Source organism: Balearica regulorum, chromosome 8 (genome assembly GCF_011004875.1).
Source record: "Balearica regulorum gibbericeps isolate bBalReg1 chromosome 8, bBalReg1.pri, whole genome shotgun sequence".
Classification (NCBI taxonomy): Eukaryota; Metazoa; Chordata; class Aves; order Gruiformes; family Gruidae; genus Balearica; species Balearica regulorum.
In genome coordinates, this window is record NC_046191.1 from 1,792,717 (window position 1) to 1,812,568 (window position 19,852).

At 41.5% G+C, this 19,852-nt stretch overlaps 1 protein-coding gene and 1 long non-coding RNA gene across 2 annotated transcripts; one reads left to right on the plus strand and one right to left on the minus strand.

Annotated features, from left to right (window-relative positions):
• Positions 1-227: 227 nt before the first annotated feature.
• LOC104631944 (methylcrotonoyl-CoA carboxylase beta chain, mitochondrial) lies at positions 228-12,917 on the minus strand. Its single transcript, XM_075759127.1, has 13 exons — positions 12,663-12,917; positions 11,843-12,167; positions 10,021-10,217; positions 8,705-8,883; positions 7,692-7,772; positions 7,022-7,200; positions 5,894-6,086; positions 4,786-4,877; positions 3,702-3,858; positions 3,263-3,385; positions 2,481-2,629; positions 1,942-2,023; positions 228-497 (listed from the first exon to the last, which is right to left on the minus strand). The coding sequence occupies exons 2-13, from the start codon at positions 12,154-12,156 to the stop codon at positions 414-416; spliced, it is 1,830 nt and encodes a 609-aa protein (XP_075615242.1). The 5' UTR covers positions 12,157-12,167; positions 12,663-12,917; the 3' UTR covers positions 228-413.
• Positions 12,840-19,713, plus strand: LOC142602704 (uncharacterized). Its single transcript, XR_012836469.1, has 4 exons — positions 12,840-13,344; positions 13,791-14,041; positions 16,403-16,611; positions 18,540-19,713. It is a non-coding gene; the product is annotated as an uncharacterized LOC142602704 (long non-coding RNA).
• The last annotated feature ends 139 nt before the right edge of the window (positions 19,714-19,852 follow it).

The window sequence follows — 19,852 nt, forward strand, 5'->3', positions numbered from 1 at the left end:
GAGGCCAAAAACCACACGCACTGCCTTATGTGTTTGCTCTTTCCATTTTCTTTTGTCAAAATGCAGTTTCTCAAGTTCTAGGTCTCCTACTAAAACATGAATATTAACAATTGCTTGATTATTTTTTTTTCTTGTTTTTTAATGGCTTGGGAAGAATCTGCATGCTTAGAGCACACTAGGCTCTCAGCTTCATCCTTCCTTTTCACAAAACAAACCTTCAACTAATGTAGTAAGAGGCTACGGTTCAAAATACAAATTTATTGCTAATAGACTTAAAATCCAGGATTCTTCTTTGTCTGCAGTGGTTTAACATTTTTATTAATTGTATCAAAGAATTAGAAAATCATTTACATTAAAGATTTGTAGTACACGGTGCTGACTTTAAAAGGCTGATTATTTGAGAAAGGCTGTCGTTACATTCTGATGACGGGATACTGCCACGGAGATACAACCTGGTACTTCTGCTGTTCTATAATCTCTAAGCACTGTGCAATTACCTAAAGACAACATAAAAGTGAGTAAAACTTACTAGTCATGCACTCACTCGTAACCCATTTGTTCTTATGTTCTGCAAGACAAGGAACATTTAAAGGGAGCGGTTGTGGGCTGTGGCGTTAGGGGAGATCCATGTCAGGTAACGCACCGCTGGGGCAGGGGAACCTAAGGGAAGAAATGTCCTCAGGATCCCAAGGTTTATGCATTGCACACAGAGACCACTAAACCATTTAAAGTCACTGCAGTGACAAGCGAATTACTTTTGAACACTCCAATGAAAATATATTACGTGATAATTCCTTTCTGTTATTATAAGGCTATGCTCCTAAGATTCCAAATTGCCTATCAAAAATTAGCAGAACACCCTGCTCTTCCACATCCACCTTTTTCTAAGAAGTCATCTTTCTTGGTGTCTTGTGATAACAGGGACTGAAAACACAGAACTGGTTTTGGTCTTTAAAAAACAAGGTAATTCTCCATATTCCACTGCTACTGCAGTTCACACTGTCTTTTAAAAGCCTACTTTAAAAAAAGCACATTAAGGATCTGAATGAGCACATGCTGTCAGTTCAGACACAGCTCAACATAAATTCCATCTCTTAGCAAGAACTGGGATAAAGGAGCAAAACGTAAGTGTAAAAAACCAGCTACACCCGCAGACATGAATTGTGGTGTGCTGGTGAAAGTTACCCGAGAGTAACAATGATTTGTTTCTACTGTCATGGATTTTCTTTTCCTGTGCAGCTCCTAGAGAGGTAGTCTGGGGGCTCTAGGTCTAGCTAATACTTCTCGGTGCGCTCCCATTATCAAAGTACCCATAAACTCCACAGAGAATATTTAACATCTATGTAGTACCATATTTAGAAGGATTAATTGATAACAGGCTGAATTTGTGATCTTTAAACAAGCTTCAGAAGTGCAAAAGGCATTTTAAGTATGGCTAATAAACAATCTGACAAGGAAAAATAGAAGAACAAAGGTGGTGGCTTTCAAAGAGAATGTGATGGAGTGGATGTCTGCCAAGTTAAAAACTAAATAAAAAGGCCGGGGGCATCCCAAATGTAAACAGCAAATTACAAGCACAAAGCAACATCTTTGGACAAAAGAATGGAAACTTAGAGCCTGAACTTAAAAGAGTGAAGATATGGTGATTATGCAAGACCAAAAAAGAAAGGATACGGACACAAACAGTAACATCAATTAAGGGGTTCAACGAGGAAATGCTGTAGTCAAGTAACCAGAACTGAACAGAAACTTTCTGGATAGACTAATGGGGAAGAGAAGCAAATTGCAAAGCTCAACGCCACACAAGATGGAGGGAGAAGCATCCTGGGAATCAGCGTGCTGCTGACCTTCAGCGAGCCACAGGCTTGTGCATTCGCCCCAGGTCCTTTGGAGACCCGAGGGTAAAGTGCGCTGTACAGAACACACAAGGAAAAACCCTACCTTTCTAGTGTTTTGAGGTAGAATTACACCATCATCCCAGAGTCTGGCAGAGGAGTAAAATGCACTGCTTTCTTCCTCTAGCCTGGAGAAGACAGAGTATTAAACAAGCTTAAAACCACAAAAATGTACTAAGACCCATCAGGCCAGCAAAACAAGACCATAGATGAAAAAGGCATGTACTTCAATCTGAAGTGAATGTGCAGTACTACAGTTAAAATTAGTTAGAATCCAGCAAATAATACATCTGATCATTCTGCAGCACAGACCACCCCCCACATTCAGAAGATCGCCACTGTTTAATATACAGCAGAACATCTTGAGTTGGGGCTGACTGGTTTCAGGGTTGCTTTGTTGTTGTTTGGTTTTTTTTTTTAAGGCAAACATTTGTGTTTCCTTGAGAAGATCCTAAAAGCAAACATGGAATGACATGGAAATTTCGAGTATTTTTCAGTAGATTCAGGTTTGCTTTATTTGGGATGTGTTAAATTAACTAATTAAATCCCAGTGTAACTGCAAGGGTTTATATTTAATGTCCTTACTTCTCTTTCAGATGTTTTAGCTCTGATTCATCTCCTGTACAGTCATTGTCCCCAGCTCGTGGGACTGTGGAGAAATGTCTTGAATCTACCAGAGCAACTCTTGCATTAGGCCACAAGAACAGAAAGTTTGGACTGAACGATCTCCCGCACTACGAAAACAAAACCACACAGTACAAACTCACTGAAATTAATCACAAAAAGATGGCTGTAGGATGACACAATCAAGTTCAGGGCAGAATGCAATACAGTTTCATATGTAAAGCATTAATAATGTAGCTCCTTTACCATAAAGCTCCTGTAGCAGTACAGACACCCCGCGGTAGCAACCATCGCAATCCCCACTGCCTTCAATATCACTATTTCACCATTTCATTTTTACTCCATGCGCTTACATGTTTAATTCTGAGCAAAGAGCTCCATTGCACTTACTAGCAGTCTGAACAGCAGGCACGGCAGCACAACTAAAGCAGACGTGCTCCGTGATCACTGAAACAAACGGTGCGTGCTGAGAGAAAGGCAGGATGGGCTCTGGTAGGGACATTTCCAGACAATCTGGGTTTTTAGAACTGGCTCTAGGTTCTTAGATGCAGACTGAGTTTTCTGTAATCACATCTTGTGATGCATTTCTTACTTTAAAAGTAGTTAAAATACCGAACTGAGTTTGAGTTAAATGTCTGTAACAACAGTTGACTGTTTTGAAAACGAAGTGCTGTGAAATCTTGGTAAAAAGTGTAGCCAGTGTGTCACCAAACCCATTAACACTCGTGCCACCCATACCATACCATAACATAACTTTCGCTCCCATAACAGCCACCGATCACGATGGTTATTTTGGGAACAGCAGCACAAGCAACAGCAGCCATCATGGAGGCCTGGGCTTTTAATCGGTTGGAGTGAGCCTCTGCCTGAAAGGAAAATAAAGATTTTAGATCCTTAGAAATCTTTCTCCTAGATTCCCTCCGCTCCCACCAAACTTGCACTTCTAAAACATTTCTTCCTTTATAATTCTGGGCGATCATTTCTTTGCAGCTTGCATGCCAGCTGGACAGTATCATAAAGTGAGAATGCTAATGGAAAGATTTAAGAACAAAGTAATAACAAAGCTTCTTAGTTTAAACCATCAAGAGTTGTTTTTAAAAAATAATTTTCCTAACAACAACTTTCAAAATGTAATCTTAAAATTTTGCTTGAATTAAACATATTGAACTAAAAATGCCATACCTGTGAGATGCTTGTTGGCTCTGCTGTGTGTGGAGCAGTATTTTGCAAAAAGAGGATGGGAATGCTCCGCTGACTGCACAGCTGCACGAAATGGCTCCCCTTGAGAGAAGCATCGTGAGACAACTCCCCGTTGCTAGCCACGATCCCCACCAAGTGCCTACGAAACAGACACAGGAACGTGTTCACTTTGAAACCTCCGAAATTAAGAAACCGTAGCTCGTAACGTTCTGAAGGATGAAAACATAAATAGCCATAGGCACACAGAGATCTGCCCTTCACAGAAGTTCAGCATGTAGAAGGATGTACTCACACGTGTCATTTCATTCAAGGACCCTCACATACCCAACCACCGAGAAGTCTCACAGCACTCCTGATATATAAAGCACGGAAGCATTAATGTGGATTAACACCCAGAGGGCAGGTAAAGCTGTAGATGACCTGCCAGAGTTTGCACTGCGAGACAAGGTTCAAGGTGCCAGGACTCTGGGCTCTCTTTCATTCCAGTAACTTTTACAACATAACAGTCAATCTGAAAAGTTCATACTTTCAACCTCAAGAAGCTCTAAAATTGTATTTTACTTTTTTTTTTTTATATATATGATTTGACTGGAATGTTGTATGCTTCATGAGTCTCGTAATAATACAGTCTGATCTGAATTATGCAAGGTTTTACTGTAGGGGTATTATCTCATCTCCATCACATGGGAGGAGGGATAATAGCTTTCAACTCAGCTTGGGAAGGAACACTTTTAAAGATGCTGTTTCTTATTTCTTAAGGAATCTGCTGAGACTTCAATGTTCCAACTGTCTGGCTAGTAATTTTTGTGAACAAACAAATCATTTCGCAAAGTCACGAAAACTATTCATTTGTAACCGCTCTCTGCTGCTACTGGCCTGAGACATGGTGAACTCAGAGCTGAGACACAAACAATCAGGCTTTGTAGAAGTATTTTACTACCAATTCTTCACAAATTCAGAACTTCATAGACTTGTTATTGGAACACTGTAAAACCTGATAATTATATGAAAGCTATTTAGACAAACATGTCCACACATTTTGATAGTGAACTGTTAATAGCCTTACCCTTCCACATGGCCAAATCCCGTTACTAATGTTGTTCCATAATTAGCCTTGAATTCCTGGAACCTGCTTCCATCCATCAAGCGGCTCAGAATCTACAAAGAAATTTACAGTCTTCACTACAGAAATTTTAAGTGAAAATAGGATAGTTCTGCTAAAAGATATGCTCTGTGGGAGACCTGTATTATGCAAGAAGTCAACCTAAATGAGCAGAGGCGGCCTTTTTATGTCTTACACTCTGCTAAATACTCAATGTGCACAAAACACCAAATTTGTGTCTACGTTTGATTACCAACCACGTATTTCAAGCCAAAGTTCAACTCCCAAATTCTTTCAGTGTTACAGAGCACAATTGTTCATGTGCATAGAAGTGTTGTAAAAAACCCAGCGTGTGCAGTTACAGTTTGTGTGTATAAGAAACACTCAATCGCATATTGCTCATTTTTTCAAACACAGTTTAAAAGCTGCCTTCAAAGCTACTCTGCTTTCTACATTCATTCCCCTTAGCTGTAGGAATTTACCCCTGGAAAACATACTGGATTCACATCCTTGGAGACTAAATCTCTTCTAGAACACCACAAAGAAAATAGCGTGGGCAGCTCTGCACGTCTTTGCTTATGTATTAGCGTCTGTCTCAACTTCAAACAAGTTTAATTTGAGCTTTGTTGCTTTTTCAGTCAGTATTTTCATTAGGTATTTAAGTTACAAGACAGAGTCTCGTCTATTTGGGGGGGGAGGGGGGGGGAAGGCAGAGGGAGAGTAAAACTGGACACGAAAGGGGTGCACGTTCTCAAGGCAGCCAACACAGTACAAGACATACTGACATAACAGCATCTCCAATAGCGCATGGAAACAGATGGGGATCAGCTGGTGTAGTCTGTAATTATCTCTAGCAGGTTTTCAGCTTAAATATTTTCTGTAATTCTACAGAAATGTTGCCATTCTGCTTTGTTGCAGACTCCAGGTATTTTGGTAACTGATTAGGTACTAATACAGAATGCCTGAGGTACTTCAGGATTCTCCAAGAGAGAACAGCCTGTTGCTTGTTAACCTGGAGCTACTAGACAGAGCCGACTGAAAGGATGAAGGAACACAGTATCTGCCACCTTACCAATTTTACAGGAAGAGTGCACCTATAATCTTGCGGTGCCAGCCCCAAAAGCTCATCAGAACTATACAGAGGACTGTCATGCTCAACGGCCTCCTCTGGCAGCGGATCATAATTTAACGTTGAGATAACATTTCGAATACATTCATAGGCTTCCTTTTCTGAAGATGCAAAATGGTCACTACAGCCACTGACTCTAGGAGAGAGAGCAACATCAATTAGTATCAAATTAATGAAATCTGAATTCTGAGAGAAAAACCAACCTAAAGGAAAAACCTTAATCTGTACTGTGAACTCTCCAAACTCCCTGAAAATAATGTGTGATTTTGTTCTTGTATGAATGAGCCGGAAGCAGTAAGTCAGTGGAATTTCTATGCAATCCAACCCCCAAACAAATTCACAGCAAGGAGAAGTTCTTCCCTGTGACTTTTGTGTGTACCTATATTAAAGAAAGACCTTTGAATTTATTTTCATGATGATGCTGTTTTTATAATCTATGTATCCTGGCAATGTTTACATTAGGAAAAGAAGTGATACCACCTCTTCTCTATAGTTGGTCCCTCTGAGGCACAGAAGAACTGACTTCCATGAGGTTGTTCAGAAAGCATGTGGAAGAATGGGGAACCAAATCCAGATTTGTCCAGCCTCTGCTTGACCCCAAACATCACTTAGTTTTACTTCCATTTGCCTGATCTAACAAAAACCCCATACCTGAGAAGGAAAGCAAGCAGTGTAATAATAGCTTCCACTTTTGGCCCTGATCCTGACCTCTGTACTTATGTGAGATTTCTATCAAGAGTGTGTATATATATATACAGACAATGGAAGTGGAAAGTTCCTTCAGCAGTAGAGCTGAAATTACAATGCCATGTTACTTTTTTTTTCTTTTCAAAGAGTTATATCTAGCCCCATAACACTCCCACATATACAACTGAATACCACCAACCTTTTTCAGAATTCCTGTATCGCTTCTACCGGGTTTTTTTTACTACACATTTTTCGGTCCTTGAGGACCATATTGTATCCTTTCACTGGAGTAGCTTCAGTCACATTAATTTAAGATAAAATGACAGTTTCTTTCAAGCTAAGTATGCTGAATTCTCTACTATTTTTGAGAATTATTTCACATACTTAGAGTGAAGTTTGGCTCCTCCTAGGTCCTCGGGAGAGACATATTCTCCTGTAGCAGCTTTTACCAGAGGTGGGCCAGCAAGGAACAGCGTACCGATTTTATCTATAATCACTGTTTCTTCTGCCATGGTTGGAACATAGGCACCTCCAGCTACACAGGAGCCACACACCACTGCCACCTGAAGGGCACAGAAACCAAAACAAGCCAAGACGCTGGAGAGAGGAGCACGGAAAGGCAAAACCATTACGTTTATTTCAGAAACATTCAAGAGAGTGAATCGCAGCTTGGGGAACAATGAACTAGAGATGTAAATACCAGCATGAACCACAATGATGGTTTTGTAAGAGTTCGACATTTACTCTGAAATAACCTTGTGATCTGATGCTTTTCCATCAACGTTTACTCTGAAATAACCTTGTGATCTGATGCTTTTCCATCACGATCAGTCAGTAAACACTGGGAAGATCCTTAAGGCTGAAGTATTCTATTACATGAGATACTATTTGAACCTCCCTTCCCCACAAATAGAAAAGGTGAGCTTTAGGAATTTTTTTTTATTTTTTTTTGCATGTTTGAGGGTTGTTCCTAGAATTTGTATTAGAACAAAACTTTTTTCAGAACTCCACTGATTACATATACTACTTACTTGTAATCCAAATGACACTGTACCTGAGGAATTCTCATGGCAGACATTATTGCTTCGTTGTAGAAAACTCTGCCACCGTGCAACTTGTCAGGAAACAGCTCTGACTGGCATTACAGAGAAAAGACAAAGCAAATGTCAATATTAACTACAAAAGCCAATGCTTCCTCTTCACTCCATTCATTCAGCAACGCATTATAACCAACTCTGGGAAGGTCACGACTAACAATCGTACCTGAAACTTTCATATACAGCATTCGCTAAGGTATTTATTCCCCTTATACATTGTGCACAAAAATACCCACGTGTTTCCAAAGCAGAGGTAAATTTCGTAGTGTTTTGTGAATCCCATCTATTCTACATGATTTGAGACTGTAAACATGGAGAAGGGGAAGCTCATATTCGTACTTTGTGAAATGACTTCAGCACAGTTTCTCTTTTTTTACTTGTTTTTTGATATAATTCCTTAAGTCAAGTAAAAACCTTTTTCTGTGTTTGCTTTCAGTCTGGAGAGGGAACAACTACAGTCTCTGTGATAATATGACCTCTGTACATTGGAAAGTAACCTGTGCAAATTTTACTTTTACAGTAAAAATTTCAAAAACTGTATTTTTAAAGGCCACAGAGGTTACTGCATTACTATCACAAACCTTACAATAAAATACAGAGTAATTTTATAGATTCTGAAGCTGAAAGTAGAAACCTCAAACAAGATGTTAATTCATTAAAGACACAAAAGCATTTCAGCACACTGAGGAATACCCATGCTTGGTCAACACTTTTTCCCCCCACTAATATTTAAGTTTCTAAACTTTGATTAAATGCTAGACGCAAGATTAGCCAAAGTTATCGCTACTGTTATGTATCTTCGAATCATCTCCTAGACTCCAGTTTGTGGACAAAACTAAAATTAAGTATAACAGACAATGAAATTTGGTCAGCCAAGAAAACAAAACATAAATCTGAGGTTTATTGCTAAATATTAGTATGATTAAAATAAACATAGGTAATTTCTTCTGTGCAGCAGTTCTGCTATTACCTGTAGGGGTAGGAACGCTCCCCCGCTGTCCACAAGGTACACAGACAACAGTCTGTTCTGCATGGCTATTTCTTGAGCTCTTAATTGTTTCTTCACGCCAATTGGGTAAATAGTTCCTCCTTTCACAGTTGCATCATTTGCCATGAAGACACACCAGACTCCACAGATTTTGCCAATTCCTGTAAGTGGTGCCACAGATACTTCTCAGGACTCTCTGAAGTACCACAGATGAAATAAGGGGGCCAAATCATAGCTAGGATGTTCTTTTGGAAATACTGCCTCAAGAAGCTGCAAACTAAGTTGCAAATACCACACAGGGAAGAAATCTATAGCTCTTCTCTGGAATAACAAGCTGAAAGCTAATGACATTTTAAAAAAAATCTGAATCACAGAAAACAGAACTTGAAATAAACTTATGTACTCCTGGCGACAATATAAGAGAAAAAAAATACATAGTTTTACTTCCAGCTCTTGAGATAAAGCGAAGGTAATTAAAAATTACCTATATAAAACTGAAAAATCTAACAATCTGTGACAAAAGATAGAATTTCATACTCTACTCTTCTCATTACTTTTTAAACTGGAACTGCTCTTCAAAATGCAATGAAAAGACTTGTCTATAATTTGAAAAATATTACAAAGTACATGTCACAGCTTCTGTGTCTCACAGTAACCTGGTCCCCTTTCCTTTAACAGACAACAGCTTATTTGACAAATCATCCTAAATTTTTTGAGACAAAAATCAGTAACTGTTAAGTAGAATAAATTACTCAATCTGGAAGAAATTAAAGAACTTTTTGTCTTTAAAAGTTTCTCCCAGATTGCCCAGCAAAAAGCACAGAAGAATAATACAGCAGTGGCTGAACTCTTCTATGTTGGGAGCTGCTACTGGATAGAGCTGATGTTCATCTTTCCTAGGAAATCACATTTTTAAGATACTAAAAAGATTCCATAAACCTGATTTCGTGTATCCTTCTTCCTTTCCCAGTAAGAACACCACCTTAACTTCAGTGAGCAAGGCCAGTTACTCCGGGAAGGTGTGCAGCACATACAGAATACAACTAATGTACACTGCCTACGACACTTACTCATCCCTGCACCCAAAGAGCATCTCTCAAATTATATTAAGGCTCATATTGGTTCAAAACCCTTCTTCCTTCTGGGCTGCATCTCCAACATGGGCTGCTCAAAACAATACCCTCAACCCATATCCAGATTTAGAACTGATCTGAATCATACTTAAAGATATGAGCAATGAAACAAATGAACTCCATCGATTTCCCAGGACACCTAATATTACAGGTGCTAGCAATTACCAGTAAGGCACCCCGCAGCAGGGACATCACCGTATGGCATACGGAGGCCTGCCAGCGGAGACAGCTCCAGAAAAGACTCATCATCAAGTAGCAACTTCAGGCGTTCACGAACAAACAGCTTCTTGTTTCTCTGAGTATGACGCAAGATGGCATTTTCTCCCCCTCCTTTACTGGCCATCTCTAGCAACTCTGAATATCTGATTTAAAAAACAAAGTTTCGATGAATGAAAACCACCTCTACTTGCTAGTTACCCTTCAGTGGACTGAACATAGTACTTAAATGTATTGCACAGTTTTCATATAAATGGTATGAGAATGAAGATGAATTCACATTTGCAGATTATTGTTTCTTACAAAGTGCAATAAAAAGGTGTTATTTAAAGCAAGCATTTTAGTTTCGTTATTCAAAAATCATCTAATAAAGACAAACAAGAGTGAAATAATATAAATATTCTATCCGTAGCTTATGGTCATAGCAGGTAGACATTATTAAATTCACATCCTCCCCTGGGTGTTGCCCATATACACCCATCGTATTTCACAATATTTGATCACACTTAATCTCTGCCAGCAACCCCGTGAGCAGAGTGGTGATCACAAGCAAACAAAGCTGACTTTGAGAGACACTGCCCCACAACAATGTTAGCCTAGAAACTTGCAGCTATTAATAAAGCTATCATAATTTGCTAGACCTAATTCAGCATGGACCCTTGCCTCCACGTTCCAACTACTCTAGGGAAAAATCCAGTCAAGGGCTTCCTCCTTCAGCTCCCCTCAACAAAAATCAGTAACTGGTAAGCAGAATAAATTACTAAATCTAGAAGAACTGCACACTCTACAGCATGGAAGATGTATTTTTTTAAGTAGTGAATACTGCAGTGTCACTACAATCATCAAGAGAGGAAGTGATTACCAAATGATATTGTCGGGGTAGCATCAAGTACAGATAATGAATTGAATAAACTATAAACAAATGCCGTATCTTGAATAATTTTGGTCTTAGATAAACCAGGTTCTTCATTTATTTAAAGTGAAGTATTATTCATCCAAGATGCATCATCTTTAACTAAAAATAGTTTGACGTAACTATTTACGCCCCACTCTGTGCATGACTCCATTAGCTTACTGTGGCTTCCTGCAGACTGTAGAGATTGAAAAACCTCAGGAGAAAAAAGCTAAGGATTTTGAATGATGTCATAAATGCCACCACAGGGGGGCACAGTGTGTTTTCCATAGCCTTGCTTCCAGCCTATGTATCATTCCTCTGAACAAAAGCCTTTGAATGTTTGCCATCTGATCTTTAAGGACAAACACCAAAAATACATTCTCCTGCTCTCGTGAGTGAATCACGATTAATTGCAGTAACTGTCACTTCCTCTTTCAGCAGGGATCTGTAAATGCGTGAGTCACCAGTTATGTCTTTGCATTCAAACACGAAAAAAAATTATGAAGGTCTAGAAAAAATACGTCTTGGCAATATATGCAAAACGATGTCACATGGCACTATTTTAAATACAGTCTGCACCTAGGTTTAGGCATTTCGGTCAACGTTTAGGCACCTCTTTTGGGGGGCTGAAATTTTTAAGTGCTGATCCTTGTAAAATTCACTCTGCAGAGAAGCTGCCCAAGAAAAGAGCAGGCAGGAAACTAGTTTAAGCTTCAAAATGGTTAGTTAAAAAACCCCAACTTTTTTTTTTTAATCTCTGGATTTTTTAATTAGCATCCTTCCTATGTTAAAAAGTTCCTAAAAGTGCCTGTAAGTAACTCTCACATCATCTCACAAGTAGCAACATTTTTAGAACACCACAAAAACAGTTATTACCTTTTAATAACAGCCTCACTGTTCCTTAAATTTTCTTCAAACACATGTCGATACACAGACAGGATACGTCCATCTAAAACAGGGTAAGTTTTTGCATACCGTCTATACTTTGCTTTATTACTTACTAAACGGCAGGGCTGCATGTCGCTTTCCAAGCCCTGATTCTGCAGGAGGTGTGCGGGCTGTTTACCATGACACAAGCCCTTATACTTTCTTTCGAACACGCGGTTTAAGGTTTGTAACCTTGGGAGCAGCAGAGATGTGGCGGGGGGACACAGTCTGCCAAGGGAGCACAAAGCGACAGTGTTCCACATGACCCTAAGAACTGAAGGGAGGGGGCAAAAAAAAAATACAAAACATCATTTATTGCCAGATTATTCAGATTCCCTCGACTGATGAGGCAAAACCGACACCACACCTCAAGCCGCGGTGCTGAGGGCACACCGCCGGTTCCCGCCCTGCGGCACGCAGCCTGCCCGCGGTGGAAGAGCCCCCTGAGGCGGCGGCCCGAGGCCCCGCGGCACCGAGCGGGGCAGGAGAAGCCGACGGGAGCGGGCCCGGCCGGGGCCTGCGGGGCGCGCCGAAGGCGGAGCCGGGGCCGGGCGGCCCCTCAACGCCCGTTCCGGGGGCAGGAAGCGCGGGGCCGTGGGCCCTCCGGCGGAGTTCCCCGGCCTACGCCTCGGCCTGCCTACCGGCCTGCCTACCGGCCTGCCTACCGGCCTGCCTGCCTGCCTGCCTGCCCGCCCGCCGCTGCTTCCTCTTCTCTCCCCTCCTGCCCCACGCCCGTCGCGGCCTGTCCCGCGTCCCCGCCGACGCTTACTCGGGCAGCCGCCGCTGAGCCGTCCGATCCGGGCCCGCCTCTCGGGGCGGCTCCGCAACGCACACAGCGGCCCGCCCCACGGGTGTCCTCTGCCCCGGCTGTCCTCTGCCCCGGGTGCCCGGGCAGGGCCTGGCCGGAGCTTTCCGCCCGCGGCCCCACACAGCCGGAGCGGGGTCGTACAGCCGGGTGCTTCCTTCCGAAGGAGGCGTGCTGGGCTGGGTTCCGCTCGGTCCCGGGTGTCCCTCGGAGGTGCCCTGGCTCAGGGTCCCGCCGCCCTGGTCCCCTCCCGGAGCAGCTCTCCTCCCCTCAGTGCCCCCGGGTGCCTCGGCACCTTGCTGGGCTCAAGGGTAACAATACCTTCGCCTTGGAAGGGCAAACGTTATAAAAATAACACAAGGAGCAAAGCGAATCGCTGCACTAGGAAATAAATGCAATTATATACACAGCATATGCATTTGATTTGTAAATTAGATGTTGTTGGGCAATATAGGATGTTACAGACTCGACTGCAGCCTCAAAAATAACGTGCTGGTGCTTTGCTTGCCGTTAAATACAGGATGGCCACAAAATGTCTCGTTTTCACCATCATCCTTTCAAGCAGCATACTCTGTGTCCTACAGACAACACTGCTGGGCGCTTGCAGGCGACATTTTGAGTGACGCCATTCCTCTCCGAAGGACTTGTAAGCCGTTTGAAGCTGTAACTGCTCAGTCAAAATGCCTAAATGCTTTCTAATTAAGTTTATCATTAAAATATTAAAATGAATCTGGGGTTTTTTTCCTTCCATACCTCATCCTGTCCCTGGGCTGCTTCAGTCAGTTTGCTATTGTTAGTCATGGCATAACCTTCTAGAAATTACTGCTTGTTGCCTTTCAGCGACTTCATTAAAATGCATTCCTGCCAGAGAGCTCTTTATCCATACATATTAATAAGGATTCGTAGCAATAATTAAGCAATGACTAATATGTTGGTGAATGTAAGTATCCAACATAGGCTGGAGAAAGAATTTGTGAGGAAATAAGTTGTATACGTTATTAAAATAGCTTGACAATAATAATAAAGATTCACTGAGCTACACTAATTTAAAATTTTAATTTTATTTTTTTTTTCCTTTTACACTTAATGCAGATAGGACTGTCTTTCATACTGTGCTCCCTTGTATCAAGCAACTCGGCGCAGGTGGAGCTGTGGAAAGTGGCACCGCTGTCCTGGGTGGCTTCAGCTGTCCTGGGAGGTTCCAGAGTCTCGCTGCTGTCCCGAACCCCGTGGCAGGGAGATGGTCTGTGCCGAGCCCAGGGAGGAACGGGCAGGGCTGCACTCTCCGGGCAAACGTAGGACTCGAGGGCAACGCAGACATTCCGGGGTAGAAGAGGGTCACGGTGAGTTGAGGGGGGGTGTCTGCGCTTGTAAAGAATCCCTTTAGAAAAATAAGATCCCAGATCAGATTTGCGCTCTCCTAAAATGCTCGTTAATTCTGGACCAGCCAGGTGAGGCGAGTATTACAGATAATGAAACTATTGAACAAACGCCCCGATCCAGACGCGTGTTGAAGGCACTGATGCAGCCATGCAGAGGTTCCCGCTATAGCCCGTGTAGGAGGTTAGCAGCCTGCTGCGCCGTTCAGGCTGGTTGGGGCACTGGGGGGGGTGGTTGTTGATTATTTCAGTTCACGTCTTCCCTCCTTCCTCCTCCTTAACCAGAACTCTCTCCTCCCAACAGTTTGAGAAACTTGTAAAGAGCTGAAGATGAGAGATGGAAGATGCTTTGCAGCTTTATATAGATCTTTTGCTTTTCCTGTGGGATTTTATGTGAATTTTTGTGCTCTCTGTGGTGCAGGTGATAATGGGGAAGGAAAGAGTGGTGACAGAAATTCATGTAAAGCAGGAGAATACATTTGAGGAGGTCCGAACTTCAAAGGGGTGTTGATGGTAGTGAAAACGCTGGGTGCTCAGCTTGCTGCAGAAGGAATTGCTGATGCAAATGCTTGCATATGTATTTAAATTGAGATTTGGGCTTCCCTTTGTTTCTGTTTTCTTTTTAAGCTGACCCATATATCACTTCCCTGAATTCATGAGATTTTTTAGTACTCTATTCTGTGAATCTATCAGAGGGCCTGCTGTTCAATTATAATTTTCATGCTTCTTATTTCATTTTCCATAATTGTTAGGCTTTCAGAAGATGCATTATCTCTAAAATGCTAGTGTTGCATAGCAATTTCATTTTATGTGGTCTTAATTTGCAGAATTTTTTTAAAATACCTTTTGCAGTTAATGTACTGGCTTAAATTTTACAGGTTTTCCAGTAGATAAGGATCTGTGTTCACAATCAGAAAAGGCTCTATGTAATACAGGCTGCTTTTACTCAGGCTTAGAAGGAGATTAAACATTCTCATGAAAGCTGAATGCTGCTTGCTCAGAGTAAAGGAAAAAGAAACACTTAATCTTCACTGCATTTCAGCCTCCACATGTATCTAAGTGAATGTTTATCACAAAGAGAAGGCATCAGTCACCAGTTTTTTGTACTGGGAGGCAGCCTGGGATAAATAACAAATCCTGTCATGAGGAGCCAATAGGTCCTAATTGACTCATGTTAGTCCTCAAGCTGAAATCTAGCCTTTCTCTCTTGTCATGGCATGGAGCATCCTTTGTTTAACGAACATTGAAGGGAAGTCGAGTGAGGTAAGAAAAAATAGCTCCTCTGAATGGATGCAGCCTTGTGCAAGTGTTTGAAGTTGTTATTTTAAGTGCTTATTTTAGGGACTTTTGAGCTGAGCATTTAGAATATATAGCGTAGCATTTAGGAAAAATGTTAATGTGGTTGCTTACTTTAACATGAGCTGCAGCATTGCCAGCAGAGATGAGACGTGCCATTTAAGGAACACTAAAGCTTTGAGTGAAGTTTTGACTCAACTTTATTTAGAAACTTGCTGGAGTGCACCGGATGCTGGGGGAAACCAGAACACACTTTTTGGATTGTCAGACCAAAGGCGGGAAGGTTCCCACAGAGCCCTCCTCCTTATGTAGCTTCTGTTTCTTATTTAGATTTTGTTTTTTAATACCCAAGAGTATTTTAGTGGTGTTCTGACAATTGCGGCCTGGAAATTTGTCTAAATTAAAGCAGGTTTTGTTTGTTTACTTAAAAGTGCTAACAGGCTCAGACAGTCCCACAGCATTTTTCAGGGCTTACATCATTCTAAAATGCATTCAATTGATTCAAAACAAATTTGACCAAAAAGTCATTTGCATCTATACAAAAGGAGCAGCTGAGCCTTGGCAGGTAGTATCTGGAATTGATATGAAATGTTAAGAAGGTTTTTTTAGTTGCTGGAAGATACAAGAGAACACAAGGAGTTAAATGAACTAGTCTGAAGATGTGAGACTAAATGTGGGAGAAGTCGGGAGCCAGATCCTTGGCTAACGTAAGTAAAAAATAAGTTCCACTGAGGGTATATCCGATGAAGGGCTGCTTCCATACCATTTACCTTCTGATTTTGGATGATTTGAGGTATTATGAATCCCCACATAAAGAGGGATGTGAAGAGCCAGGTGTGCCTTCACAAACTGTGAAAGTTGAGGATGATCAGTTGAGTCGTAGAAGTTTTCTTCCCATTTGTTCATTACAGCTCTATGAGACAGTAGCTGTATTACAACACCTAAAAAAACCCCCCATCAAACCTTTATCCACATTTATTTATCAGATAATTAAGCAGATGATCACAGTGGGTTTTAACTCCAGTTTAGCCTTTCCAGACTCTCAGTCAGTCCCCAGGAAAAGCACGTGAAGATATAGAGGCAGAAGCATATCAGAGCTGTGAGAGGAGGAAGCTCCTTCACAGTCCAGGACCACTCGCTACGCAACTCCTGTCACTTCACTGCGGCTTTTCTGAGGACAGCAGCGTTAGCTGAAGTGCCGTGAGATGTCAGCCACCCCAGCCATACGGAAAGCAGAGGTGAGTAAGCAGAGGGTCTGGGCGCTCCAGAGTGGTAACTCCCGGGCTGCTCCCACAGCCTGGGCGGACCAACCTCCTCTAGTCCCAGGGGAGAGGGGAGTAGAACGGGAGGTAGCCACTGGCCGTGGTGTGGAAGTGCCCATTTCTCCACTGACTGTAGAGGGAGCATTGGGAGATTGTTCTCCTGGAGTTGAAATGAGCTTTTGAAGGTAGCCACCTCTCTGTTTCTCATGCAGAGAAAGGTCATCTGCTGTTGGTGGAATGTCCTGTGGAAAAGTGAGAGACTGGAGGAGGGACGTATGTGGTTTGGGCTCTGAATTTCAGCAGCTGAGAGTTTTTAGGACTTCATAATTTATCTATCAAGCAAAAAGACTAGTATGTAGGCCTACACGTGTGTTGGGAATACTTTAAAAAAGAAATTCCCCAAAGAGTGAAGTCCTATGCAACTCCAGTCATACATGGAGACTCTTCTGCCTCAGACTCTGCCCCTCTTCTAGAAATGTTGGGAGACCAAACTCCTGGGAGAGATTAAAGGGGATGAGGGAGCGATATGAGAGTGACAGTCTGCTCCGTGGCAGTTGGATTTGGCACTTGTCTCTTGCCACAAAGAGCTTACAAAACCACGAATAATTACATCATAATTACAATGGTGGAAACGTAGCTCATTTGGAGAAGACAAGGAGTGTGTACACTTGATTACATTACTGAAACAAGTGACTTTCTGATTTGTCTTATTCCTGCAAAATGCACAGAACTAAAGGAGCAGAATTACATTCTAGTTAAGGCATAAGCTAATAGTGTGTACCGTTCCCCGTTGCAGGACCAGAGTCTGTCCTGAATTGCACTGTCACGAGCCAAAGAGAACAGAGTTTGATTCTGAGAATCTGCGTAACTGGTGGTGATACCCAAATCAGAACAAAAACAAATTTGACTTTCACGGGTTGAAATGCAGAGCTGGCAAATCACTCGTTGATTTTACCTCACCTCTGAAATCGGTGAATGGTTTCTGAAAAACTGTTTCACAGTTTCAATATGCAACGACTATATGAAGATCTGTTGCTTCCTCTGTTTTAAAGGCCTAATCGAGAGTCTTCTGAAGTCATCTGAGAGCTTATTATTGGTTAGAGGAGATGGAGATTCAATTGCAAATAATTAGGTGGCTTGCTAGTATTTTATTCTAGGAAGGCGCTGATTGATTTATTCTCCTGTGCAGATGTTTGGCGATGAGTGGTGACACCAAAGCCTCAGTTTGTGTTTGACTGTTCAGAGTCCCTTGAACATGGTTTTGTAAGGCCGTTTCTAGCTAGTAATTGGTAACTGGATGTGGTTAGGGCAGTTAGATAAACATACAGGGGAAGGGGATGAATCACTAAGTAAATATAATATTGATGCTGTAGGAACTGCTGTTACGTACAGCACATTTGTGGCAAATGTGACGTATTTGTTTTCTGTTGTCAGGAAAATGTTACTTGAAAGATTAGTTGAGTCTAAATGTGTAGTTCCAAATCTGCATACCCACATCTTCTCGATGCATGTGTTGGCTCCGCTTAGGCTCTTAACAACGTGTCGGCTTTGACCGTACCCCGCTTCTTTTTACATAACTCCTCAGAATTTGATCCGCTAATCTAAGGTCGTATCAGAGAAGTTTCCATTGCTTTAAATGTCAGTGGAGTTGCATCATTAAAAGACCCTCAAGTACATGGTCTGCGTTAATGTAAAAAGGCATTTATGCCAGTGAAACAGCATTATAGTTATTAGTGGAGTGTTGGCAGTTTCTGTCAGCAATTTTTGCACCCATGTAACATAGAAAGGGCTAAAAATAATGTCTGCTATGACTTGCATGCCACATACGGAGAGTGATATAGTACCAAAATTCCAAAGAGAAGCCCTTCAAATTGTTTTCTGTCCTCTCTTTTGCGCTTTTTCAGGACCCTGGTAGGTACGCTAAATCTACTTAAGGCCTTCTGTTCCTTGTGGGTGCTCAGGCTGGTCCTTCCGTCAGTGGGTGAAGGCATCAGCTGTGATGGGAGGGAAGCAGAACCGAGGCATAACAGTTGATGACAACATTTGTGTGCATGCAAATAAAGGGTTTATTCCCTCCTGTTTACAGTGTTGAGAATTTAACCATTAAGAAGGCCTAATTAGAAGACAAATGAGATGTTTGATCGCCCTGTTGCAACCAAGATAAAAAGCATGCACATATATATATGTATGATGTGTATATGTATGCATATGTGCTGAAATGAGTTCTCTAATCCCTTAGTGTTTAGTTTATTTGCAATGAAAAGTCTTTGTTCAGAAGGAAGAAAGATCAACATTTATTTCAGAAATGTGGTTAGGGCATTCTCTTCATGTGTGTGTGCACATACGTGCACCTAAATCACAATTTCCAGCCCCCAGTTCCCAAATGCTTGGCCCCACTCTGCCGCTGACATTGTAATTCTCAAAGCCATAATGTAATCCTCAAAAATTTGGAAAAGTTAATGTTTCTTTTCATAGCTTTAAAAGTAACTCTCTCCACTCTCTCAGAAAGCTAAAATTTAGCTCCTCAGCAAAGCTGGATTGTTTTGAAAGCATGGAAGACGTTTCTTGAAGACAAAAATCCCTTTTTTTTTTTAACTTTGAACTATGTGAAATTTGCCATTATTTGTGGGATATCTATACCTTGAGTTTTGGTGCAAGGCTTCAGCGAGGAACTGAATATTAACCAACAATACAGAGAAAATTCCATAAGCTATTTCCAGACAAGATATTGCAGTGATATGTAAAATCCTTCTCCAGTTACTGCTTTCCTGATCCAGTTGGCGTGAAATGTTACTTGACTTCTACTTACTATTATCATAAAAACCACAGGGGTTTCTTCTTGCTGCTACTTGTTTTGTCAAAGATCCAGTAATTTGTAACATGTGAATTAACATTTTGCAGTAGCAGAAGAACAGAGTGCACCGTTGATGATGATAAGTGGTGTTCTGCATTTAAATCTATGATGACAAGCGTCAGGGCGAGAAAACCGCAATCTTTAGGCAGCAATGGACTTACACATCAAATAGCTTACATTTCTCTTGCTGGTGACCACCTATGTGAATATTTACAATTAAATGGAAACATGATAAAAAATTAGTAGTCATTGCAGATCCTTTTATGCGACGCTTATATTTTTGTAAATCTTTGCAGCAAATTCTTTTCTATCTTCTCACTGGAAGTGTTTTATAGTTGGTTTGAATGTTTTGCAATATTCTGT

Bases quoted from the DNA above. Each gene is read 5' to 3' on its own strand.
- LOC104631944 (XM_075759127.1), bottom strand. From the start codon at position 12,156: ATGTGGAACACTGTCGCTTTGTGCTCCCTTGGCAGACTGTGTCCCCCC. The intron at 4,878-5,893 runs GTAAGGTGGCAG...ATTTCTTTGTAG, and splicing joins GCACTCTTCCTGTAAAATTG to ATTCTGAGCCGCTTGATGGA. The intron at 2,630-3,262 runs GTATGGTATGGG...TTGTTTTCGTAG, and splicing joins GGAGCGAAAGTTATGTTATG to TGCGGGAGATCGTTCAGTCC.